Source organism: Pristiophorus japonicus, chromosome 6 (assembly GCF_044704955.1).
Source record: "Pristiophorus japonicus isolate sPriJap1 chromosome 6, sPriJap1.hap1, whole genome shotgun sequence".
Lineage (NCBI taxonomy): Eukaryota > Metazoa > Chordata > Chondrichthyes > Pristiophoridae > Pristiophorus > Pristiophorus japonicus.
The window spans coordinates 137,990,258-138,016,540 of NC_091982.1; the positions used below are offsets into that span (position 1 = coordinate 137,990,258).

The window sequence follows — 26,283 nt, forward strand, 5'->3', positions numbered from 1 at the left end:
TCAGAAAACTCCTAATTCTAATTTGTGTGGCTTAAAACAATATAATCACTGGTACTTTTGGTTTGATGTATTCGAGTATTATGCTAATAAATTCTCTTTGTATATTTAAATTAGGTTAATTCAGATGGACTTCATTTGAAAGTCAAAGGATGTACGACACATTGTATGTTTGCAAACCTTGGCAAATATAATTGTTTAGCTATAAGGGATAACATAGAATGAATTATGTTGATTACAGCTGATTTGCATTAATTAGAAAGCAGACATTCCCCTTTAACTCAGAAATCTGCAAATTTTTGTAATTATGAAACTTGAAGAATTTAATTGTTATGCCTTTAGGGACTGTATATGCAAATGACCTTAATTAGAAACCAGATTTCTCTATTATTTAATTAATAACAATGAGTTGTACCATCACGCAGCGCCGGGTATCGGATGGGTATGGGTGAGCTAACTTTACAGAGAAATAGTCAAATAAATAACACGCTTAATTCATCACACTCTGTCAATCAGAATGGTGCCGGCTCAAGTCCCCACCATATCGCCAGCTGTTCAGCTCACACCTGGAAACGGCAACTAAAACATCCCATCAATCAACCCAACAGTCACCGCAACCACAGGCTGAAGCTTTCTACAAGACAAATATTTAGATTAGACAAAAAGTGACCTGAACGACCTCACACTGCATGCTGTGAGTTACTTAACTATGTGTGAAGATGATGAGGTCAGCAACGATGTGCCAAGCGGTGAAAGCCTGTTCTTTCTGGCAGCTCAAAGCATCCTAAACTTCGGAGGGTGATCCACATCCAGACGTGAGCAGGCAGAGCTCAACTAAGCCACATCCAGCCCATTCCAGTAACCGTTTGGTGTGAGGTGCCAGAGATGGCCTTGCGCGAGGGTTTAAATTGGGGTCTGTTGATTGGGCAGAGGGAGCTTAACTATGTCTTAAAGCCCAGCCATACTAACCTCCCAGTGCTTGGACACTGTCACTGTAATAAAAACCTGTCACACGGGGATCGAGTATTAGATTTCAATTAGGATGGAAATGCCAGCCGTGGCTCAGCGGGCAGTACTCTCGCCCAGCCACACTAACCTCCCAGTGCTTGGACACTGTCTGCTTGGACACAGACTGAAGGCTTTGGGTTTAGTTTGGCCCCATCTTTGAGATTTGCTGACACTCCAGTGAAGTACTGAGGGAGTGCTACACTGTCAGAAGTGCTGTCTTTTGGAAGAGGCCTCATCTTCCCTCTCAGCTGGATACGAGAGACCCCGTGTCACAAATGGAAGAAGAGCAGGGGAGTCTTCCCTGGTGCCCTGGGCCAATATTTATGCCCCAACCAACATCACTAATAAAACAATTATCTGGTCATTATCACACTGCTGTTTGTGGGAGCTTGCTGTGCGTAAATTGGCTGCCCATTTTCCACATTACAACAGTGACTACACTCCAAAAGCACTTCATTGGCTGTGAATCTCTTTGGGGCCTCCTGAAGTTGCAGAAGGTGCTGTATAAACACACTGTCCTTTCTTGCGTTAGTGACACTATTTCACTAATGCACAAACAAGACAAATCTTGAGTCAGGTCCTGGCTCAGTTCTGAAGCACATTGAAACCATATGATGCGAGAGCCTTGGGAAGACTGGTTGACACTGATTGGACTTGGCATCATGTGCAGTATAACTCCAGTGCACCGCAGGTGAGGCACGCACTCAGGGAGTCTGTGAGACCTGGACAGTTGCTAAACATACCACGGAATTTTTTAAAGCCCAGACTCTGACTATTCACACAGCATCTGATTGAGCCGACCTTTGCGGGGTCCCTCCCAGCCAGCAGTGGGGTTTCAGGAGGCAGTGTGATGCACGTGTTACCAACTGCACTTTGCACTCTACAGTTGCTGGGATCAGACTGGTCGGGCTGTATAACCTGCGATTGGCTTTATCCTGAAGTTGACATCTGCAATGCTGTACCAGGTTTGTTCGGAACGATTGTCGGGACTAATAAGGGTCCAGTGAAACAGAGGCTAAAGTTTGACATTATCAATGCAAATTCACTGTATTTATGATATTTTGACTTGTTTATAACTGATGCGGAGAAGGAGAGGAGGCTGTGATGAAGGTCCTGCCCTAAGGTGCTGGTTGATGGATGTGAGCCATTCAGCGGGTCCACTGTGTAATGCGAACATGTGTCAAACATCATCAGCTATTCCCAAGAAGGATGACGTGACCTTTGTCGTTTTCAGGATCAATCGCCGATTAAGGAAGAGCAGCTCAGTCTGAAGGCTGGGTGAAGGGAAGCGGTCAGCAAGGACCCTCCAACTCCTTCAACAGAGGAAGGGAAGAAAACAGAGAGCAAAGTATTGGGAAAAACGGAGACCCTTACTCAGTTAAAGTAAGGCGATAGAATGGAATAGAGAGCCAGAGATAGAAATATACAGAAGTGCCGCTAAATACAGCTGATTCACGACACTTTTTGTCACCCACCATCATCATAGGCAGTCCCTCGGCATGGAGGAAGACTTGCTTCCACTCTTAACATGCGTCCTTAGGTGGCTGAACAGTTCAATACGGGAACCACAGTCCCTGTCACAGGATAGTTGCTAATTCCTTGGATGAGGCGGCTGAAAGTGACGTGTGACCAATCTGTCAATTTATTGAAGTGGAGATTGTAAGAGAGAAAGTGACTAGTCAGCTAAATTTGCAACTAGATCAGGGGATCACTGATTCATTACAAGCCCGGCTCATCCATCTTCTCCAGTTTAAAGTGCCTGATGTGTACATATTAACATGAATTCTGTCTCTCACATGCCCCGTGCTCTGCTACTCAGAGCTTTTTTATTCTCCCCTTTCCAAGAGAATTATTTTGCATCACCGTGAATTGTGGATCTAAGTTCTGCACAAACACACTTTTGACACCTTTGCAGTGATATCACAAATATATTCAAATAACGTTATTTAACAACCAATGGCTCTTGTTGAAATGACACATGAGAAACTTAACCAGTGTGGTTCCACTCCTACACTGACTATTCATCACCCAACATCACTTATACTCAGTTCCGCTGCTAACATTGGGCTGTAACATACCTCTATTCAGCAGCTCACCCAGTACTTGGAGAGGGCTGAGAAGGAGAGGGCAGAGAGGGAGGGCTGAGAGGGAGAGGGCTGAGAGGGAGAGGGCTGAGAGGGAGAGAGCAGAGAGGGAGAGAGCAGAGAGGGAGAGAGCAGAGAGGGAGAGGGCTGAAAGCGAGAGGGCTGAAAGGGAGAGGGCAGAGGGGAGAGGGCTGAGAAGGAGAGGGCTGAGAAGGAGAGGGCAGAGGGCAGAGGGCTGAGAGGGAGAGGGCAGAGGGGGAGAGGGCAGAGGGCAGAGGGGAGAGGGAGAGGGCAGAGAGGAGAGGGCTGAGAGGGAGAGGGCAGAGGGGAGAGGGCTGAGAGGGAGAGGGCAGAGGGGGAGAGGGCAGAGGGGGAGAGGGCAGAGGGGAGAGGGAGAGAGCAGAGAGGAGAGGGCTGAGAGGGAGAGGATGAGAGGGAGAGGGCAGAGGGGAGAGGGCTGAGAGGGAGAGGGCAGAGGGGAGAGGGCTGAGAGGGCGAGGGCTGAGAGGGAGAGGGCTGAGAGGGAGAGGGCAGAGGGGAGAGGGCGGAGAGGGCTGAGAGGGGAGAGGGCTGAGAGGGAGAGGGCGGAGAGGGCTGAGAGGGAGAGGGCTAAGAGGGAGAGAGCAGCGAGCAGAGAGGGAGCGGGCTGAGAGGGAGAGGGCTGAGGGGGAGAGGGCTGAGGGGGAGAGGGCGGAGAGCGAGAGGACAGAGGGGAGAGGACTGAGAGGGAGGGGGCGGAGAGCGAGAGGACAGAGGGGAGAGGGAGAGAGCAGAGAGGAGAGGGCTGAGAGGGAGAGGGCTGAGATAGAGAGGGCAGAGGGGAGAGGGCTGAGAGGGAGAGGGCAGAGGGGAGAGGGCTGAGAGGGCGGAGAGGGAGAGGGCTGAGAGGGAGAGGGCTGAGAGGGAGAGGGCTGAGAGGGAGAGGGCAGAGGGGAGAGGGCTGAGAGGGAGAGGGCGGAGAGGGCTGAGAGGGAGAGGGCGGAGAGGGCTGAGTGGGAGAGGGCTAAGAGGGAGAGAGCAGAGAGCAGAGAGGGAGCAGGCTGAGAGGGAGAGGGCTGAGGGGGAGAGGGCTGAGGGGGAGAGGGCGGAGAGCGAGAGGACAGAGGGGAGAGAACTGAGAGGGAGGGGGCGGAGAGCGAGAGGACAGAGGGGAGAGGGCTGAGAGGGAGGGGGCAGAGGGGAGAGGGCTGAGAGGGAGAGGGCAGAGGGGAGTGGGAGCAGGCTGTGTTCCTGTTCGGGGATTGGGTGCAGTGTTCCTATTCGGGGATTGGGAGCAGGCAGAGTTCCTATTCAGGGAATGGGAACAGGCAGAGTTCCTGTTCTGGGAGTGGGAGCAGGCAGAGTTCCTGCTCTGGGATTGGGAGCAGGTGATATTCCTGAAATGGAATTGGGAGCAATGTTCCTGTTCTGGGAGTGGGAGCAGGCAGAGTTCCTGTTCTGGCAGTGGGAGCAGGCTGTGTTCATGTTTTGGGTGTGGGAGTAGTGCTCCTGCTCTGGGATTGGGAGCAGTGTTCCTGCTCTGGGATTGAGACTGGTTCTGGGAACAGCCTGACTTGCATTATGGTTGTACGGTTGTTATGTGAAGGACAACTTTAGTTCTCAGAAGGAAGGAACACATATTTGGGGGGAAAAGGAAATGTTCCAATCGGCGACGATGAACGTGGCCAGCTGTGGAACGTGCGGTTGGCCTGTGATGGGCGGGTCTCACTGACCGGAATGTGGGGTGTTGTTGCTGTTTTCCGATGGTTCTTTAGCAATGTAACAAAGCACACATTTGCGTTAAAAGGAGTGTTTTGTGAAAGACCGTAGGGCACCTTTCAGCCTGGCGATTATTTCCAATGCAATTCACGGTCCGAAGCAAGGTCGCTTTGCAATGGGGTAAAAAGGGGGAGTGTGAGAGAGAAAGCAGCCCTCAGGCCCGAGGCAAGAGAGACAAAGCCCTGTGCTCACTTCCACTCTGTTAGGCATTGCTGCATTGATCGGCAAATCAATGCCCTTATCCCTGGTGACTCAGTGTTGGATCCACAAAGGCGGGCATTTGAAGACTTAAATAATCTTCTAAAATAATCAAAATGACTGTCAGCTGTGGCTCAGTGGGCGGCACTCTCGCCTCTGAGTCAGAAGGTTGTAGATTCAGGTCCCACACCAGGGACTGGAGCACATAAATCTAGGCTGATGCTCCAGTGCAGTGCGAAGGGAGCGCAACACTGTCGCAGAGGCAGTACTGAGGGAGCGCCGCATTGTCGGTGGGGCAGTACTGAGGTAGTGCTGCACTGTTGGAGGGGCAGTACCAAGGCAGTGCTGCACTGTCAGAGGGTCAGTATTAAGCGAGCGCCGCACTGTCGGAGGGTCAGTACTGAGGGACGGCCGCACTGAGGGAGGGGTAGCATTGAGGGAGTGCTGCACTGTTGGAGGGGCAGTACCAAGGCAGTGCTGCACTGTCAGAGGGTCAGTATTAAGCGAGCGCCGCACTGTCGGAGGGTCAGTACTGAGGGATGGCCGCACTGAGGGAGGGGTAGCACTGAGGGAGTGCTGCACTGTCAGAGGGTCAGTATTAAGCAAGCGCCGCACTGTCGGAGGGTCAGTACTGAGGGACGGCCGCACTGTTGAAGGGGCAGTACTGAGGGAGTGCTGCACTGTTGGAGGGGCAGTACTGAGGGAGTGCTGCACTGTTGAAGGGGCAGTACTGAGGGACGGCCGCACTGTTGAAGGGGCAGTACTGAGGGAGTGCTGCACTGTTGGAGGGACAGTACTGAGGGAGCTCTGCACTGTCGGGGGTGCCGTCTTTTGGAAGAGATATTAAACAAAGGCCCCGTCTGCACTCTCAGGTGGACGTAAAAGATTCCATGGCACTATTTTGAAGAAGAGCAGGGGAGTTATTCCCGATGTCCTGGCCAATATTTATCCCTCAATCAACATAACAAAACAGATTATCTGGTCATTATTCGATCGCTGTGTGTGGGAGCTTGCTGTGCGCAAATCGGCTGCCGTGTATCCCACATTACAACAGTGACTACACTCCAGAAGTATTTCATTGCCTGTAAATTGTTTTGAAACATTCGGTGGTTGTGAAAGGCGTATATAAATGCAAGTCTTTCTTTTGCTTTTTTAAAATCAGTTATTTATTTTGAAAACACAACTTTTTCCCTGTTTGCCACCAAGGCACAGCTTCCACCGACAGCATGAAAAAATGTACAATCAGCAAATAATTTAATTCCATAATCTGGAATAGAACCAGCAGTAAACATGATCAGTTTCACAATACCATGAGAGCTCGACGGGGGGGCGAATCAGCATCGCAGCATTGCAACCGCCCGAATCGTCACAACAAAGGACCTCTTCCCACAGTCCAGCCGGAATCGTTCCATCCACAAAGGCTGCTCTGTGTACAGAGGGAGAACGGAGAAGGCACATCTCTCAACTGGGTCTCACAGACAGCAGCAAAACACCGAGAAAACCCTTTGAGCCTCCAATAACTGAGGGAGCAGCACAGGGCATGGGGCTGGGCGTTACTGCAGCCATTCAACTTTTTAAAAAGTAAATTTAAAAATTATATTTAAAACGGCGAGAATTTAGTTTTTTTTTCATGTCGCCAATCTCTCAACTGTACTTTGGATATATGCCCAGCACAAGCTGGGGGTGCAGCGGGGGCAGAGAGACTGAGAGAGGGAGACTGAGTCCTGAACTAATTGTGCTTGAGAACCTTCACCATGAAAGAGAGATCTTTGTCCCGCATTCAGAGATTTAGACTCAAGTGTGAGATGTTAAAGAGCAGCGTAATCCAGCATGACGATGAGCTGCTTAAAGAGGAGGCAAATTCCAGGGTGACTCAATGCTAAATAACCGGCCACCACTCCAGGCCATTGTGCTGAGATGTCAGACTCCAGGGCTGGCTGTTCCATGTCCAGAGAAAGGAGAGGCATCAGCAGAGGAGTCTGTAAACTGCTAGCCTGTTCTTGTGGAGTGTACCGTGCTGCCGCTTACAGCCATGCACACTGCAGGGATTGAAGTGTTCACTGTGGGAGTTCTCACACATTAACTGAATGGAGCACCCTGACCACTGATATCAGTGGCAGCACCCACCCTCCAAAATAACCACTGCTCCAAAACTGCAACCACAACAGAGAGGATTTGGTGGTGAATTTCCTCTGGGTTGGAGGAAGCAGGGGCAGGGTGGGGTAGGGTGAGGTGGGGGGGGGAGGGGGGATGGGGATGTTCTCTGACTTGGCGGAAGATGAGTTGCTCATTTCCCTTGAATATTGTGTTCGGTTTTGGTCTCCTAATCTGAGAAAGGACGTTCTTGCTATTGAGGGAGTGCAGCGAAGGTTCACCAGACTGATTCCTGGGATGCCAGGACTGACATATGAGTAGAGACTGGATCGACTGGGCCTGTATTCACTGGAGTTTAGAAGAATGAGAGGGGATCTCATAGAAACATATAAAATTCTGACGGGACTGGACAGGTTAAATGCAGGAAGAAAGTTCCCGATGTTGTAGAAGTCCAGAACCAGGGGTCACAGTCTAAGGATAAGGGGTAAGCCATTTAGGACTGAGATGAGGAGAAACTTCTTCACTCAGAGAATTCTGAACCTTTGGAATTCTCTACCACAGAAAGTTGTTGAGGCCAGTTCGTTAGATATATTCAAGAGGGAGTTAGATATGGCCCTCACGGCTAAAGGGATCAAGGGGTATGGAGAAAAAGCAGGGATGGGGTACTGACGTTGCATGTTCAGCCATGATCATATTAAATGTTGGTGCAGGCTCGAAGGGCCGAATGGCCTACTCCTGCACCTATTTTCTATGTTTCTAGCCCTTCCACATGCTGACTTACCAGTTACGTCAATGATCGGTTTTCTGCCATTTCCCAAATTGGGCCTTTATCCCAAACGGGTAACGTTTCGTCTCGGAATACATTCTACTTCTCTTAACACAAAGTCATTTAGTTTTTACCCAGAGAGTGGTGAGAATGAGGAACTCACTACCACAGGGAGGGGTTGAGATGAATAGCTTAGATGCATTTAAGGGGAAACTCGATAAACACATGAGGGAGAAAGGGATGGAAGGGAATGCTGATAGGATGAGATGGAGAGGGGGGAAGCGCGTGTGGAGCATAAATACTGGCACGGACCCGTTGAGCCGAATGGCCTGCAAATTCAATGTAATTTTTATGTAATTTAATTTTTTAAGCACTACATTCTCTCTTTGTTGTGCTATGCACGTTACTTAGTTCACATTATTGAGAAATTGAAGCTTTTTAGCTCAAAAAATAACTTTGGATTATCAGGAAAAGAGTGTAACGTTAACCATGGCAAGGAATGTGGGCCTGACAGGATGAGAATAAAGCATTCACTTGATCCAATGCCGGCCCACTGGAGTATATTCAATAGGTGCTCACAAAGGCACAACAGCAGGGTAAGGTACAGGAGCACACAGCTCCAGCACGATTTAGGAACATGTAAACATAGAAACAGGAGGAGGCCAGTCAGCCCCTCGACCCTGTTCCCTTATTCAATTAGATCGTGTCTGGTTTGTATTTTAACTGTATCTACCCGCTCTGGTTCTGTATCCCTTAATACCTTCGCCGAACAAAAATCTATTAATCTCAGTTTTGAATTAAGCAATTGACCCCCGGCCTCAACAGCTTTTCAGGGGGCGAGAGTTCCAGATTCCCACTGCCCTTTGTGTGAAGAGGTGCTTCCTGACATCACCCCTGAACGGCCTGGCTCTAATTTTAAGAGTTGTGGACTCGCCTACCAGAGGAAATAATTTCACTCTATCTACCCTATCATCTCCTTCAATAATCAGACACCTCATTTAGATCCTCCCTTAATCTTCTGAGGGTATCGTACATGAGACGCCTTAAGTTAAATTTGGCAGGATTGTGCAATGCGTGATTCAGCCAAAAACCTCACTCTCTGTCTCCCGCAAGAGGACTGCTGCCATATCTTTGCTTGTCTGTACCTGTAACTCCAGGAACTAGCTGTTGCTGTACAGAGAACTGTAGCCGTCACAGCGTTGTTGAATGAATCACTGTTCTCAATCCTGGTAATTTAATCTTCGGCCCACTATTTGTAACAATCACCATTTTATGTGTAAAATTGGTGAACTAGGGGTGAGCAACACTTGCTTTACTGACAGGCCTGCTCCACAAACCACCTGGGTATACAGAGATTGTTGGTTGCCTGATTGTGATATTCACAAAACTCTCCTAATGCTGACAAGCTGACAATGGGAGCAGGACCAGTTATTCCCATAGAGCTAAGGCTCACTCCCAAGGGTGAGCAAGTAATCTGTAACCAACGGATGTAGGAGTTCCCAGCACCACTCTGAATTGCTCAGTGACCTGCACTGTGGCTGGTCTGGGTGGAATGTGAACATAAGAACATAAGAAATAGGAGCAGGAGTAGGCCATTCGGCCCCTCAAGCCTGCTCCGCCATTCAATAAGATCATGGCTGATCTGATCATGGACTCAGCTCCACTTCCCCACCCGCTCCCCATAACCCTTTACTGCCTTATCGCTCAAAAATCTGCCTATCTCCGCCTTAAATATATTCAATGACCCAGCCTACCCACCTTTCTGGGGCAGAGAATTCCACAGATTCACGACCCTCTCAAATCCCACCACGGTAGCTGGAGAATTCAAATTCAATTAATTTAAAAAATAAATCTGGAATAAAAAGCTAGTATTAGTAATAGTGACCATGAAACTACCGGATTGTCGTAGAAACCCATCTGGTTCACTAATGCCCTTTAGGGAGGGAAATCTCCCGCGTTATCCGGTCTGGCCTATATGTGACTCCAGACCCACAGCAATATGCTTGACTTTTAACTGCCCCTGAAATGACGGCTCACCACCACCTTCTCAAGGTTACTGAGGGATGGGCACTAAATGCGGGCCTTGCCTGTGACGCCCACAGCCCGTGAATCAATAAAAAAAATCTATGCTACCGTACCCTGTTGGAATCTCCTGAGGTCATGAAAGGCGTGATATATTTGCAAATTCTTTAGTTTTTTTCTTTCTTTGCCGGTCCTTCTCAGCTTTATTTTTAAATGTTATATCTCTAGTCATCAGCAGCAGGTTATTTATTGCCCACAAACTGCTTCCTTGCCATTATTCTCCTTTCACAAAGAATGACCAGGCTTGTCATCTTGTTATCGAAGAGATTCATCGATCTTTCTGGCAGAGGTGATTGACAGGAAGTGGCCGTCTCTCCCAATGGATCCTCTATTCCCAGAAGCAGCTGGATTGTCACAAGTCAAAAGTAACCGCGTGTGCTGTTGTTGAGAATGAACCCTGCAGGCAGTTTAATGCTGAGGTAATCACCTTCAGCTGAATACAGAACAGGGGATCTCCAGTTTAAAAAAGACTTGCATTTATATAGCACCTTTCACAACCACCGGACGTCTCAAAGCGCTTTACAGCTAATTTGCGCACAGCAAGCTCCCACAAACAGCAATGTGATAATGACCAGATAATCTGTTTTTATTATGTTGATTGAGGGATAAATATTGACCAGGGCATCGGGGATAACTCCCCTGCTCCTCTTCAAAATAGTGCCATGGGATCTTTCATGTCCACCTGAAAGAGCAGACAGGGCCTCAGTTTAACGTCTCATCCGAAAGACAGCACCTCCGACAGTATGGCACTCCCTCAGCACTACATCGGAGCGCCAGCCTAGATTTTTTTGTGCTCCAGTTCCTGGAGAGAGACTTGAACGCACAATCTTCTGACTCAGGTGAGCATGCTGCCCACTGAGCCACAACTGACACTTCAACATAGAATTCCCTCAGCATTCATTGTCATGTAAAATGTACAGGTAATCCTAAACATTCTGTGTTCCTTTAATTCTGGCCTCTTGTGCATCCCCAAATTCCTTTGCATCACCATTGGTGGCCGTGCCTTCAGCTACCTGGGCCCCAAGCTCTGGAACTCCCTCCCTAAAGTTCGCTGCCGCTCCACCTCTCTCTCTTCCTTTAAGCTGCTCTTTACTGCCTACAACAGGCCGTAATTATAAGATAATCACCAATAAATCCAATTAAGGGGAAGCGAGATAAGTACATGAGGGAGAAAGGAATAGAAGGATAATGTGATGGGGTGAGATGAAGTGAGGTGGGAGGAGGCTGGTGTGGAGCATAAACACTGGTATGGCCCAATTGGGCTGAATGGCCTGTTTATGTGCTCTGTAATTCTATGTACCTCTTTGACCAAACATTTGGTCACCTGCCCTAACATCTCCTTTTGTCGAGTTGTAAACGTTTGTTTGATAACGCTCCTGTGAAGCACCGTGGGACGTTTTACTACGTTAAAGGCACTATATAAACGCAAGTTGTTTACTCCGAGCTGCTGCACTAACATCACTTCCTGCAATCACCTGAACGAGAAACGGCGCCTCGAACATTCGGAAAATGACAGTAGGTTTCAGCAGAGGTCGCTGGAGAGTTAGCAGAGGTATTTGTTTCCTTTCCTGGTGGGAGGGGCAACGGCTAACTACGTGTCAGCCGTGGCGTAGTGGTAGCGCTACTGCCCGTGAGTTCTAAGGTTATGGGTTCAAACCCAACTTCAGGGACTGGAGCATAAAATGTAGGACAACGCGCCCAGTACTGCACTGTCGGAGGGACAGCACTGAGGGAGTGCTGTGCTGTTGGAAGTGCCATTTTTTGGATGAGACGTTAAACTGAGGCCCCACTTGCTCTCTCAGGTGCTCAATGTTTATCCCTCCACCAAGACCTAAAAACAGATTATCTGGTCATTACCACATTGCTATTTGTGGGTGTAATGTTTGAGGGACCGCCTATGATGATGTAATGTATGCACTGAGTACGTTCACAGGTTTGCAGAGCTGTTGCGTTGGGAGTGGCTTAGCCAGTCACGTGATGTTCACCAGACTCAATAAAACCCCAGCCAGTTGGGTCTAGGTCATCCATGGTGAGATATGCAGTTGTGAGCCTAGTGTGTAGTGTGATTGTAAAACTTTTTTAAATAAACCAACTAGTTCTTAATAGCCATGTGTTGCAATGAATTCTTAAGCAAAGAATCCATTAAACAAATCCTTTACAGTGGGAGCTTGCTGTGCACAAATTGGCTGCGGTATTTTCTACATTACAACAGTGACTGCACTTCAAGTAATGCTACATTAGGTGCAAAGCGCTTTGGGAAGTGTGAAAGGCGCATATTCTGTCTTTCTTTGCCAAATGCAGCTTGTACACCACAGCGCTGGCTGAGAACAGCCAATCAGCACAGACCGGGCCGGGAATGATCCAGTCTGATGCTGATGTTCAGCAACAGCTGGAGCACGCTCTCGCTCGCACTGTCGCGTGTAATGACATCATCAGTACCGTGCATCTGAAGAGCTCACTGCCAACTCACACAGCTCGTGGTGTATTCTGATCTAATTATTCATCAGTCTTGAAATAAAGGGAATGCCTTGGGAAGGAGCAGCTGTTAGCACGGATACTTAACAATAACGGGCCCTGTGGCTTGGTGCCTTCGGCCCGATTCACGCAGCGCCTGGTCCCAGCGCACCGCTTGACATTTCCCATTCCCTTTATCGCTCTTTCCCCATCAACATTTTGACACCCAACCTGTCATTTTACCACAGTGTCAGCTTCGTGTCAGGTGCTATTCCACTCGAGAAGAGCTTCTGTTATCCTGACAGAATAACATTCAACACCTCAATCCCGCATGGGGACACTCGCAAGCTGCCTGCGGGGGAGCTTGATGACATTGCCATGTCTGCATCTCCTCGAGTTATCATTACACGGAGAAAGCAGCCCAGGGCTGAGGGCAACTTTAAATCTCCGTTCAAAGACTTGGAGTAGTGCAAGGCACACATTCACACACCCACACACACACACACACTCACTCACTCACATACTCACACACACACACACACTCACATACTCACACACACACACACTCACATACTCACACACACACACACACACTCACATACTCACACACACACACACACACTCACATACTCACACACACACACACTCACTCACATACTCACACACACACACACACTCACATACTCACACACACTCACATACTCACACACACACACACTCACTCACATACTCACACACACACACACACTCACATACTCACACACACACACACTCACTCACATACTCACACACACACACACTCACATACTCACACACACACACACTCACATACTCACACACACACACACTCACTCACATACTCACACACACACACACTCACTCACATACTCACACACACACACACACTCACATACTCACACACACACACACACTCACATACTCACACACACACAGTCACTCACATACTCACACACACACACACACTCACATACTCACACACACACACACACACTCACATACTCACACACTCACTCACATACTCACACACACACACACACTCACATACTCACACACACACACACACTCACATACTCACACACTCACTCACATACTCACACACACACACTCATACACTCACACACACACTCACACACATCGCCACCAACTGTCACCCGTCGACTTGCACACAAAGAAATGCTTCAGGTAGAGTGATTTCCACCTGCTACTGCTGGGAACGGATTCCTTCATGCTCTCTGCACATCTGCCTACATCGGTATTCTAGATCTTAACTCCTGTCACACTTCAGTGCCAGCCCCAGTGTGTTTTTTGCTGGGTCCTCAGGGAGAGCTGATGCTCATGACTCTGCGATTACAGGCCATCAGCCCTGGCTCAGTGGCCAGCACTCTCGCCTCAAGTCAGAAGGTTGTGGGTTCAAGTCCCACTCCAGTGAACACTAAATTTAGGCTGACACTCCTCGTGTGGTACTGAGGGAGCACCGCACTGTCAGAGGCACTGTGTTTCGGATTAGGCTCAGGTGAACACAAAAGATCTCATGGCACTATTCGAAGAAGAGTAGGGGAGTTCTCCCCGGTGTCCTAGCCAATATTTATCCCTCAACTTACATTACTAAATCTGGCCATTATCAGATTACTGTTTGTGGGAGCTTGCTATGCACAATTTGGCTGCCGCGTTTCCTACATTACAGCAATGACTGCACTCCAAAAGCACTTCATTGTCTGTAAAACGCTTTGGGGCATCCGGTGGGCGTGAAAGGCGCTATATAAATGCAAGTCTTTCTTTCCGTTTTTCTTTAATTTTTTTCTTCAAAGCCTGCACCTTCTGACTCAGGGGCGGGAATTGTAGCACTGAGCCAAAGGCACATCACCACTGATATGCAAACTGTAAAAAGCAACAGAAAGGCTTCCATGCTTTTAGAAGTTGAGGGACAAAAGAAACAAAAGGACTTGGACCCAAAACAGATCTGTTTTTTCCAAGTAAATATCAATGTTTGTCCTTGAAGCAATAAGTGCCGTATTTAATCAGCTCCTACCAAAAAAATCAATAAGACCTCAACGCTGCCAGCAATAAAAAGCCTGAATTAATTTCTGAAGACTATTCCCTGTTGACTCTGCCAAGCAGCCTGGAGCAGAGTCAACGCTTGCTGCATACAGTGATTTGGGGATTAGTGATTGGTCCCGAGGTACAACACAGAGCAGTGGGGATGGCAAATGGCATAATCTGCATAAACATGTCTCTGTATTAGGAGGCTAAATCGTGCTGCTTAAGAATTTGTGCAACAGCTATTCCCGGGTCTCCGCTGCTGCTGTTAGATAATTCAGGTCTTCAGAAATCACTTATTTTGTCGCCGCTCTTTCTGACTGCAGCGTCCACTGGGTTGGGAACCTAAACAGACACTTCCCACTTGAATTGGGGAGGGCAGAGCTGATCACCCTTCAATACAAGTGCTTTCTGCTCTGACGTTGCTCAACTCTGAAATAGCTGCATGATGCGTGCAGGAGTGCGGGGCTGGGAGGTCAGTCTGACGCTTAAGAGAGGTGAGTTATCTGTTGCAGAGATCCGAATTCTCAAATCACCTGACAGAGAGCACGTCCTCGTCCTCATTCACCAAGCATGAACAAAGTGCCGACAGCATCGAGCCAGTGCTTCAGCTTCATTGACCTGTGGTGAGTTTGGGATTACTGAGCGTGGAGAGGAGGTGTTGCCTTGAGGCCAGGTTATCCGCTGCACCATGACACAGGCAGCACGCAGTTTTGACTCATGTGAGCAAGGGACTGAGCACCTGACAACCGTTCCGCTCCCCCTGCCAACGCGGGGAGCTCCGCGAGAATCGCCGCGCAACGCGAATTAATCCTTGGGTTCAAATCCATCACTGGCCTCGCCCCCTCCCTCTCTCTGTAACCTTCTCCAGCCCCACAACCCTCCGAAATGTCTACGCTCCTCCAATTCTGGCCTCTTGCACATCCCTTTCTTCCTTCGCTGCACCATTGGTGGCCATGCCTTCAGTTGCCTGGGCCCCAAGCTCTGGAACTCCCTGTCTAAACCTCTCCGCCTCTCTCTCATCCTTTCTGTCACTCCATAAAACCTACTGTAATGTTTGCACCGGTGAGTATGCTCACAGCTTTGTAGAGCTGTTGAGAGGTGGGCGCCGGAGGGACTGGAGTGCATCATTTCAACCGGGAACAGAATTTTAATTTGATTTAATTTGATTTGATTTGACAAAGGTTCCCTTTATGTTGAATTGTTAATTTGCGTTTTTGGTGCCCTCGAAAAAAAAGGGCACTTGATTGAAAGTTTCTGGAGTGTGATGCCTCTTTAATCAGGGGGCACTTGTATTCATGTTCCTGCACAAAATAGTTGTAGAGCTGCTGAGTTGTGAGCGGATGAACTGGTAATGTGTAGTGTGATTGTTAAACATTTGCTAATAAACCAACTAGTTCTTAATAGCAATGTGTTGCTTTAAATTCTTAAGTAAAGAACGCATGAAGAAAATACATTACACCTACCTCTTTGACCAAGCTTTTGGTCATCTGCACTAATAGCTCCTTATGTGGTTCGGTGCCAATTCCTGTCTGATTACGCTCCTGTGAAGAAGCTTGGGACGTTTGGCTACGTTAAAGGGGCTATATATTTACAAGTTGGGGATGGATATATTGTAAACGGGATTCAGAGCAGTGCACTCAAAGTAGATCTGCAAATGTAAAGCACCTCACCCCAGGAACGAGCCAGCAAGGCCAGCTCAGAACAAACCCTGCTTCCCGATTGGAAAGTGAACAGGATGCGCATTCCCCCAGAGACCGTCCTCAGTGGAGGAAGTGCATCCGGGAGGGCGCTGAGCACCTCGAGTCTCGTCGCCGAGAGCATGCAGAAATCAAGCGCAGGCAACGGAAAGAACATGCGTCAAACCAGACTCCCCACCCACCCTTTCCTTCAACCACTATGACAGAGACTGTAATTCCAGTAATGGACTGCTCAGTCACCTGAGAACTGGAAGCAAGTCTTCCTTGATTCCGAGGGACTGCCTATGATGATGATGATATTTCACAGCCCTGGCTGCAGAATGTTGTCATTATCTCCTTGGACCCCATTCCCTTTTTCTGCATTTCGCCCTCATCCCCTTCCCAATCCCTCAGGTCTCCTTTGCATCACTAACTGCCTCGGAGCAGGTTCACGTTTGAAACAAATGCACATTCCCCTTGAAAGCATTCATTACTGGAATATATTATAATTCACTTGATTGTATAAGTAGGGCCCATTATTCAAAGTGCTTATTAAATTCTTTTCAAGAAAAAGGCAGCAGCACCAAGAATTTGAATGGGTTTTAAGAGACACAGTTCCTTTTTCAGTTAACTGTTCGAATGCTGAAGAATACTCCCTGTTTGAATGAAATGATCAGCCCTCCACAGGACCTGCTGTACTTGTTCCAGAATTATTTCAAACACTAGTCCTGTGGCACTGTACACAGAATCAGGACCATGTGTTGCCACGAGGGGTTAGAGAGCCGAGAATTATTGGAGCAGAACCCTATTTTAAAAGTTTTACTACTTGTTCTTACTTTTATATTTCAATTATAAATTCCTAAACTTATATATAATGGAACCTGCCGACAGACATTTTCATACAGCGCCCTGCCATTGATTGCACTACCTCCCACTGGAGGGAGGCTGCAATTACACCATGACGAGCACAATATGGTGGTGTCTGAATGGCACCCTGCCATGGTTTATGAATGGGAATTCGGTCATCAGGAGGGGCTGGTTGAGTAGTGGTTATAAGGCGACTGTGGCTGATTAACTCAGACGGATTAACCTCCTGACGTTGGTGTAAGACCCGTGACCAGGCCATCTCCCTGTGCCACAGGTGAGGCATTGGCCAAAGGTTCAGAGCCAACAATTAAATTGGGATGGGCGGGAAACAGGTTGCAGAGATTCGGCTTGTATTCTCTCGACTATAGAAGATTAAGGGATGATCTAATTGAGGTGTGACCTAATCAAAGGATTTGATAGGGCAAAAAGAAAGAAAAAGAATAGATAGAAATGATTTCTTCTGGTGGGAGAGCAAGGAAGGAAGGAAGGAGGAGAAGAAAGAAAGACTTGGATTTATATAGCGCCTTTCACGACCACCTGACATCTCAAAGCACTTTACAGCCAATGAAGTACTTTTGGAGTATAGTCACTGTTGTAATGTGGGAAACGCGTCAGCTAATTTGTGCACAGCAAGCTCCCACAAACAGCAATGTGATAATGACTTGATAACAAGGGGCGCAACCTTAAAATTAGAGCGTTCGGGGTGAGGTCGAGCAGAAAATCTTCACACAAAGGATAGAGGAAATCTGGAACTCTCTCCCCTAAAAAGCTGTTGAGGCTGTGGGTCAATTGAAAAAATGTGGGAAGAAGGAGTTAAAATACAGATCAGGCATGATCTAATTGAATGGTGGAACAGTCTCGAGGGGCTGAATGTTCTACTCCTGGCTCTATGTTCATAACTGAAAGAAAATAAAAAAATCACACAGCTCACACCGAGAGTGTGCGGTCGTAGTGATGACCTCAGTCAAAAAAATCTCAGAGGAAAAGAACAAAAATGGATTAAAAAAAAATGTGTTTTCTTTTCTGTTCAATTGTGATGGGGATTTCTCCCTATAAAAGTACTGACCTCTCTCTGTAAAAGGGCCCTCAGGGGCATCTTGCTCTTAGTCCTGATGGTGATCGGCCTCTTTCATTCCCTAAAGTAAACTGCATCCCTGTCAGTCTGCCTGTAGATTTATGAGGCACGGGAGGGACAAGCTTTTAAAGCTGTTTTGCTGCTAAATCCAGCCAGTTAATGCAGTCATAACATTCAGTGCAAAGTGCACCGATCGCTACTTAATTACTACATGCAAGCAAACCAAAGGGAAAAGAGAGAGGGAGACGGAGTTCATTCAGACAACCTCAAAGACAAACAACGAGAATACCTAACAAAAACTAAATATCAGGAGAGAGGATGAAGATAAATAGTAATATTTATCCAAAACATAAAGATTTCTCGAACAGAAGGTTGCGTTTTCCATTTTTTTCAAAGAGCAAGGTGCCATTAACAGAAAATGTTATCGTCCATTGTGGTGAAAACATTAAAGACTCTTCATTTTTTTATTGAAGTTGCTTTGGGAGTCCGACCCTATTGTACCTTTTGTCTAGACATCTCGCGTGTTCACATTGTCAATGTGTTGAGGGAGAAGTCTGTGTTGCAGTTAGGCCCATCTCTTTCTCGTACTCTCCGATTTGGCAGTCAATGCCTCCCCAGTGACAGGATCTTGTAGACCCAGGGACCTCACTGGCAGATGGCCTTTTCATCCTGCACCTTCCCCCTATGACACTGCAGTCAAACAGAAGCATCATATCACTCAGGGCTCCTGGCTGCAGAGGGGGCCCCATCACTGTACCGACCGAGCTCGAATCTGCAAGCACTTTCGATGGGCTGTGCCACACGACATGCAAATTATATCTAAACAAAAGTTTTTTGTGGAATCAGAGAAAGTCAATGCGGTCGGACAGGAATTATGTGATTAAATGAGATTAATAAACCAGTTGATAATTATCTTGTTAAGCCAACCAGTAGGAGGTCAAGTCATCGTTTTTTGTCATTTACCTTATGTCAGTTGAGTGTTATTGATGGTTTAGCAAGAACATATGAGAAAATTCTCCTGCAGCTCAAATATCACAAATAAAATAATGATTGTACAAATTGAGCTTGGTGAGTTAAACCTGCTGGACTGTCAACAAATTCAATCACAGTTTTGTTGGGTCACGAACCATTTCCTCCCCAATGGTTCCATGTGTACTGCTCCATTTCTCTGAATTAACATCACCCTCAGCACTGGCCTCATCACACAACATCAAACCTATAATCACTGGTCAAAATCCATCACTCAGCAAACACAGGTTATCTGGTCATTATCATATCGCAGTTTGTGGGAGCTTGCTGTGCGCAAATTGTCTGCTGTGTTTTCTACAATACACCAGTGACTACACTGGCTGAAATGTGCTTTGGGACGTCCTGAAGTCGTGAAAAATCCTATATAAACGCAGGTTTTTCTTTCAGCGCTCAGATAAAGAGCTATAGAGGCAGGGCATTGGGTGCAGAGACACAGCGAACTAGAACACACCTTCAGCATAGAGTCACCTGAACAGACCCTCCAGCACCTGAAACACAGGAAGAGGAATAGGCCATTCAGCCCCTCGAGCCTCCATCTCTATCCAATTTGATCAGGTACCTGTGCCTCAACTCCATTTACCCACCTTTGGTCCATATCCCTTCACACCCTTACCCAACAAAAATCTATCGATGTATTGTATTTCCTTGGGCACTTTGCAATGTTTTATTTTTCTCACAGTAGCTTAAGACCAGCTTGAGATTTTCTTTAAAACTGAGATCCCTGGCAGAGCAGTGATGTTTACAGAGGTCCGCCCCCCTCACAGAAATGTTTGATGTAGTTTGAACACTTGGGTTTACAATTCAGTCAGAGTTGGTCTGAAGATGTGATCAGTGTGCTCTAATTTTGTGACTGTTATTATTATTGTTTCCTCGTCTTTAGTAGTTGTTGCACTCATAGAATCAGAGAACGGTTACAGCACAGAAGGAGGCCATTCGGCCGGTTGAGCCCGTGCCGGCTCTCTGCAAGAGCACCTCAGCCAGTCCCACTCTCCCACCCTTTCCCCATAGCCCAGCATTTATTTCCTTCAGGTACTTATCCAATTCCCTTTTGAAAGCCACGATTGAATCTGCCTCCACCACCCTTTCAGGCAGAGCATTCCAGATCCTAACCACTCGCTGCATAAAAAAGTTTCCCCTCATGTCGCCTTTGGTTCTTCTGCCAATCACCTTAAATCTGTGTCCTCTGGTTCTCGACCCTTCCACCAATGGGAACAGTTTCTCTCTTATCTACTCTGTCCAGACCCCTCATGATTTTGAACACCTCTCTCAAATCTCCTCTCAACCTTCTCTGCTCCAAGGAGAACAACCCCAGCTTCTCCAGTCTATCCACAGAACTGAAGTCCCTCATCCCTGGAACCACTCTCGTAAATTTTTTCTGCACCCTCTCTAAGGCCTTCACATCCTTTCTAAAGTGTGAAGCCCAGAATTGGACACAATCCTCCAGTTGGGGCCGAACCAGTGTTTTATAGATTCATCATAATTTCCTTGCTTTTGTACTCTGTACCTTATGCTTTTTAACCGCTTTATCAACCTGCCCTGCCACCTTCAACGATTTGTGCCCATATAACCCCAGTCTCTCTGTTGTTGCACCCCCTCTATGATAAAGCCATTATCTTAATGCCACCCTCGTGAATCCTCGTGCACACACTAGTGAAACGCTTCCCTGCAGCAAAGTCCAACCTCAAAGTACTCAGCTGACCCAAGTGTGAGGAGAGTGATGTTACTGAGGGACGAAGGAGAAGAGCAGTTGTTCAACCAGGAAGGCAAAGAAAAGGTTAGGTTAACTGCAAAATAAGCCAAGGGATATAGGAAAGGAATTAAATGGGAGTCAGCGGAAAATAAATGCTAAAAAATTATTTAAAAAACATTCTTTGAGTATTCTGGCAGGGTCCTGAAGGCAAAAAAAAATGGGTTCTATTAAAATGCTGGTGGATACTTCAATGGGGAGGAGCGAGATTCGATGGGGTTAGGGCAGTAGGGGAGAGAGATTCGATGGGGTTAGGACAGTGGGGGAGAGAGATTCGATGGGGTTAGGGCAGTGGGGGAGAGAGATTCGATGGGGGGGGGGTTAGGGCGGTGGGGGAGAGAGATTCGATGGGGGGGTGTTAGGTTTGTGGGGGAGGGAGATTCGATGGGAGGGGGGGGTTAGGGTGGTGGGGGAGGGAGATTCGATGGGGGGGGGGGTTAGGGTGGTGGGGGAGGGAGATTCGATGGGGGGGGGGGTTAGGGTGGTGGGGGAGGGAGATTCGATGGGGGGGGGTTAGGGTGGTGGGGGAGGGAGATTCGATGGGGGGGGGGGGTTAGGGTGGTGGGGGAGGGAGATTCGATGGGGGGGGGGGTTAGGGTGGTGGGGGAGGGAGATTCGATGGGGGGGGGGTTAGGGTGGTGGGGGAGGGAGATTCGATGGGGGGGGGGGTTAGGGTGGTGGGGGAGGGAGATTCGATGGCGGGGGGGTTAGGGTGGTGGGGGAGAGAGATTCGATGGGGGGGGGGGTTAGGGTGGTGGGGGAGGGAGATTCGATGGGGGGGGGGGTTAGGGCGGTGGGGGAGAGAGATTCGATGGGGGGGGGGTTAGGGTGGTGGGGGAGGGAGATTCGATGGCGGGGGGGTTAGGTTGGTGGGGGAGGGAGATTCGATGGGAGGGTGTTAGGTTGGTGGGGGAGGGAGATTCAATGGGGGAGGTTAGGGTGGTGGAGGAGGGAGATTCGATGTCCCAAATGGTCATTTACTGTCTCTGACTATTCTGTTATATTCCTTTTGTCAAAGATAAGCAGCACAGGGTATACTCAGTGAGCCTGCGCTCTCTGTGGGAAGCTGTGCCCCCAGGGGCCGGGTGCAGAGATGGGACACTGTGCACAATGCCGATACCCCTGGGAGTATGGGGAGGGAGAATTCACCCACATAGAACCAGGCACAGTTTGGCAGAGTCAGACAGTCTGAGCTGTCCCTGCCCTCCCACGGTATACATTTGAGACATAGGAGGTACAGCACTAAGTGTATTTCTCAGGCAGTAATGATTAGGAGGAGGAGGATGAAGCTGAAGGTTGCAAGGGATGCCCTTTGCAAAACAATCTCCCTGAATGAATGCGCTTAAACTGAATGACTCTGAATCTAGGTCTCTCACTGCAGGACAGCTGCTTATTTGTCTATAGTGCTCGGAGTGGGTTTTGTTTGAAAAAGGCCCCTTCTCAGCCTCAAATGTTTTGCTGAAAATGTGTCAGACAGCTTTTCAGATTGCTTTTACTCTCTTCAGAAAACCAACACTTACCTTTTCTTCTCTTCCACACACCGTTTCTATCCACCATTCATAGCTCACCCTAATTATGTCTCTTTAATTGTCTTTCATTCTGTCCAGAAGGAGGGGTAGAATCACAATGTGCTTTGACTTCCCTGAAAGCTTAGCATTCACAGCACGAATTACTGATCGAAGTTCTCCTTCCCCTCCCCCTCCCCGACTGGCACTGCTGCAGACCATCTGCTGTACACGTTCAACTGAGAGAGGACAGGGCGCAAGTGGGCCAATAAAGGCAGGCCGTGCACACTCCCAACACAGCCCAACACAGCCCAAACACATTCCCCGCACATTCCCAACACACACCTTGCTCTTTGTCGGACACGATGGGCCGAAATGGCCTCCTTCTACGCTGTAGGTTTCTATGTTTCCACGTTCCCTACACATTCCCTACACATTAGCTACACATTTCCCCATACGTTCCCTACACAGGGCACAGTCCCAACACAATTTCCAATTCACAGTGTAGCTGCAAATCCCATCATGTTCCCAACACATTGCAAAGTCCCAACATGCTGTACATTGCCAACTCGATCGTCCCTCTCCACAATGTCTGAAACTTCCTGCAGCTAAAATGCCAGTTTCTATCTTTGCTGGACTGCATCATTCATTCAGCGGTGAGTTCTTGTTCCACGTTTTCAGACGTGGACGGAAGAAATTAACAATGGCCCTGAGCGGATAAAATACATTCTTCTGAAATGAAACTGGAGTGCAGATGAGTAACGTACAACGAATGAAGATTCTGTCAGAACTGGTTAACCAAATAACATCTCGAATGCGAAAAGGCACAAACGCTCTACTATTTACACGCTTTCTATTCATTCCTCCTCACTGAGCCCCTCACACTTGCCAATTCCTATTACTTCAGCAGGCAGACATTTTACTGTGTTTTCAGTCCTGTAATAAACACGTTTGACATGCCACCGGTTCATATTAATAGAAGGTGGCTGAACACTGCAAGAATAGTTACACTGGTACTTTATTTGTATCCACAAGGTATGATATGACGACAGAAAATAAATTAGTGGCATTCCGAATCCTGAATTCCTGTTAAATAAACATTTTACTCTGGAGCAGTGAATTTGGTGTCTTTTCACTGATGTGATTGAACCCTCTCTCGTACATAGGGGATTTACCAGGATGTTGCCTGGACAGGAGAATTTTAGCTATGAGGAAAGATTGGACAGGCTGGGATAAAAGCAAAATACTGTAGATGCTGGAATTTGAAATAAAAGCAGAGAATGCTGGAAATCTCAGCAGATCAGGCAGCGTCTGTGGAGAGAGAAAAACAGAGTTAACGTTTTAGGTCGATGACCCTTCGTCTCAGGATAGGCTGGGGTTGTTTTCTTTGGAACAGAGGAGACTGAGGGTAGACCTGATTGAGGTGTATAAAATTATCAGGGGCCTGGATAGACTAGAGGGGTCAACAACCAGGGGGCATAGATTTAAAGTAATTGGTAGGAGGCTTAGAGGGGATTGGAGGGGAAATTTCTTCACCCAGAGGGTGGTGGGGGTCTGGAACTCACCGCCTAAAAGGGTGGTAGAGGGAGAAACCCTCACCACATTATAAAATACTTGGATGTGCACTCGAAGTGGCGTAACCTACAGGGCTACGCACCAAGAGCTGGAAAGTGGGATTAGGCTGGATAGCTCTTGGTCAGCCGGCGCAAACACGATGGGCTGAATGGCCTCCTTCCGTGCTGTAAATTTCTATGATTCTATTCTATATTTTTGTAAATGGAGTTGGCTTGTCATACCATGTTTGGGGCCAAAATAAACATTTGGGATCAAGGATCCATTCCGGATATTCGTTTTGCTATGGATGAAAGTTAATTGAAAACCACAACAATGAATGCTCAAAATTGATAAGACACAGAGGTCCGTACAAACGACTTGAGTCTATAATCATGGCTGACACTCTGGTGCTGTACTGAGGGAGTGCTGCACTGCCTTTGGGGTAAGACGTTAAACACGTGTCTGCCTGTTCAGGGGGACATAAAAGATACCAAGGAATTTTTTCCAATATCCTGGTCAAACCTTAAAACACCACCACCCCAATCAGGTTAGCCCATCATTCACCTCGTATACTGCTGCTGCGATCTTGCTGTGCATAAATGAGCTGCTGTCTTTGTCTGCAAAAAGAACAGTCAGTGCCCTTGCTGAGGTAATCCATAGTGGCAAGTTCTTTCTCTCAGTTTGGGAACTCAGACTTTGTATGCCTGGTTTATACTTGGGCTGACTGTGTCCAGTTCTGAGCATCTTCAGGGGAGGAGAGTTCAAAATTGGAAAGAGAATGTGACAAGGAAGAGCCCGTTCGACATTTACCCTCAGATCATTTGAAATGTTTTAGCTGCAATCCCTTGAACGATTATTGATTATGGATTGTGCAATTTTTGAGGTGGTCACTGGCATGGTGGGCAGAGTGGGTCAATGGATGTAGTCCATATGAACTTACAGAAGGTATTCAACAAGGTTTCGCACAAGAGATTATTAGCAATTATTAAAAATGAAAGTGCACAGATTTGGAGGTAACCATGTGAGATGGGTTGGTATTTGGTTGAGAGGCAGGAGACGAAGTAGAGATAAGTGGTGGGATCAAACCATGGCGTTCCCCAGGGATCTGTACTGGGGCTTTTCGCCATATATACCAATGACTTGGATGAAGAAAGAGAGCGATGTATGTTGAGATTTGCAGATGGGACTACACTGTAGGTGCAATGAATTGTGTGGGTTGGAGCAAGACTAAGTGCGGAAAAACTGTGCCAAGTGGAGTTCAATGTGGAGAGATGTGACTTCATCTATTTTGGATCTAGGAACGATGGGCTGGATTTGTGGGTGGTTTGCGCTCCGGGTTTCTCCGGGTTTTGACGCTCCGCGGTGAGAAATGGGGAGGTGAGGTCTTTAGCGTCCGGGCGCGATCCTCGGGTCGGGTTTTGCGGCGGTGTTTAGATGCACCGTCGGGGAGAGCTGCGTCGGGTGTGCAATGCCTCTGGTTTTGACACTGGCAGGAGTTTGGACTCACAGCCGACCCGTACGCCCCGAATCGCCACCCGCGATGACCGCCGGGGAAAATACAATGGTCTGGCCCTGCCGGTGGTGGTGAGGAGGATAAACTGCAAGAAAGGCAAGTTCCAGCGTCATTCGTTTATGTTTTTGTAGCAATTTGTGTTGTGGTGGTGTGGGCAATGTTTTTGGAATGTTTTTGTGATTTTTTTTTCCCCTCCCAAGGCCTCCTCAGAGCGCTCCCGTTTTTGCGTCGCGAAAGTTGTACAACGCCTCCCTTTGTGCTGTCCCCCTGGCGCAGGGCCCAGATGGCAAAGATTTCTCCACACAGCGCAGACGTTACCCGGACGGTAACTTTCCCAACCTGCCTCGGCAAAGCCGAAAATCCAGCCCAGTAAATCTGAATATTTTCTTAATGGTGAGAGACTAGAACCTGTGGCAGAGCTCAGAGTTAGATGTCCATGTCAGCAAATCACTAAAAGCTGGTGCACAGGTACAGAAAGTAATAAAAAGACTAATGGAGTGTTGGCTTGTATCTCAAAGCGGGCTGGAATGCAAAAGTAAGGAAGTGATGCTTCCGTTGTGCAGAGCCTTGGTGAGATCCCACATTGAATACTGCGTTCAAAGGAAGTATATACTGGCCTTGGAAGCAGTACAGTAGAGATTCACCAGAATGAAAGAAAAGAAAGACTTGCATTTATATAGCGCCTTTCACGACCACTGAACGTCTCAAAGCACTTTACAGCCAATGAAGTATTTTTGGAGTGTTGCCGCTGTTGTAATGTAGGAAATGCGCTAACCAACTTGCGCACAGCAAGCTCCCACAAATAGCACTGTGAT

The 26,283-nt window shown here is 47.8% G+C and overlaps 1 protein-coding gene and 1 pseudogene across 2 annotated transcripts in view; one reads left to right on the forward strand and one right to left on the reverse strand.

Annotated features, from left to right (window-relative positions):
* Positions 1–26,283, reverse strand: part of LOC139265786 (ephrin type-B receptor 1) — a 605,412-nt gene that overhangs the window by 290,088 nt on the left and 289,041 nt on the right. Inside the window, exon 4 of one of the 2 annotated variants that reach the window (XM_070883210.1) lies at positions 23,424–23,712. The exons of the other annotated variant lie outside the window; for it this stretch is intronic. Within the exon in view, the coding sequence (XP_070739311.1) occupies positions 23,702–23,712 (11 nt within the window). The 3' untranslated portion in view covers positions 23,424–23,701. Of the gene's footprint in view, positions 1–23,423; positions 23,713–26,283 lie in introns of those variants that run through there. 2 annotated transcript variants of the gene reach the window in all.
* LOC139265496 (octapeptide-repeat protein T2-like) lies at positions 3,659–4,251 on the forward strand (annotated as a pseudogene).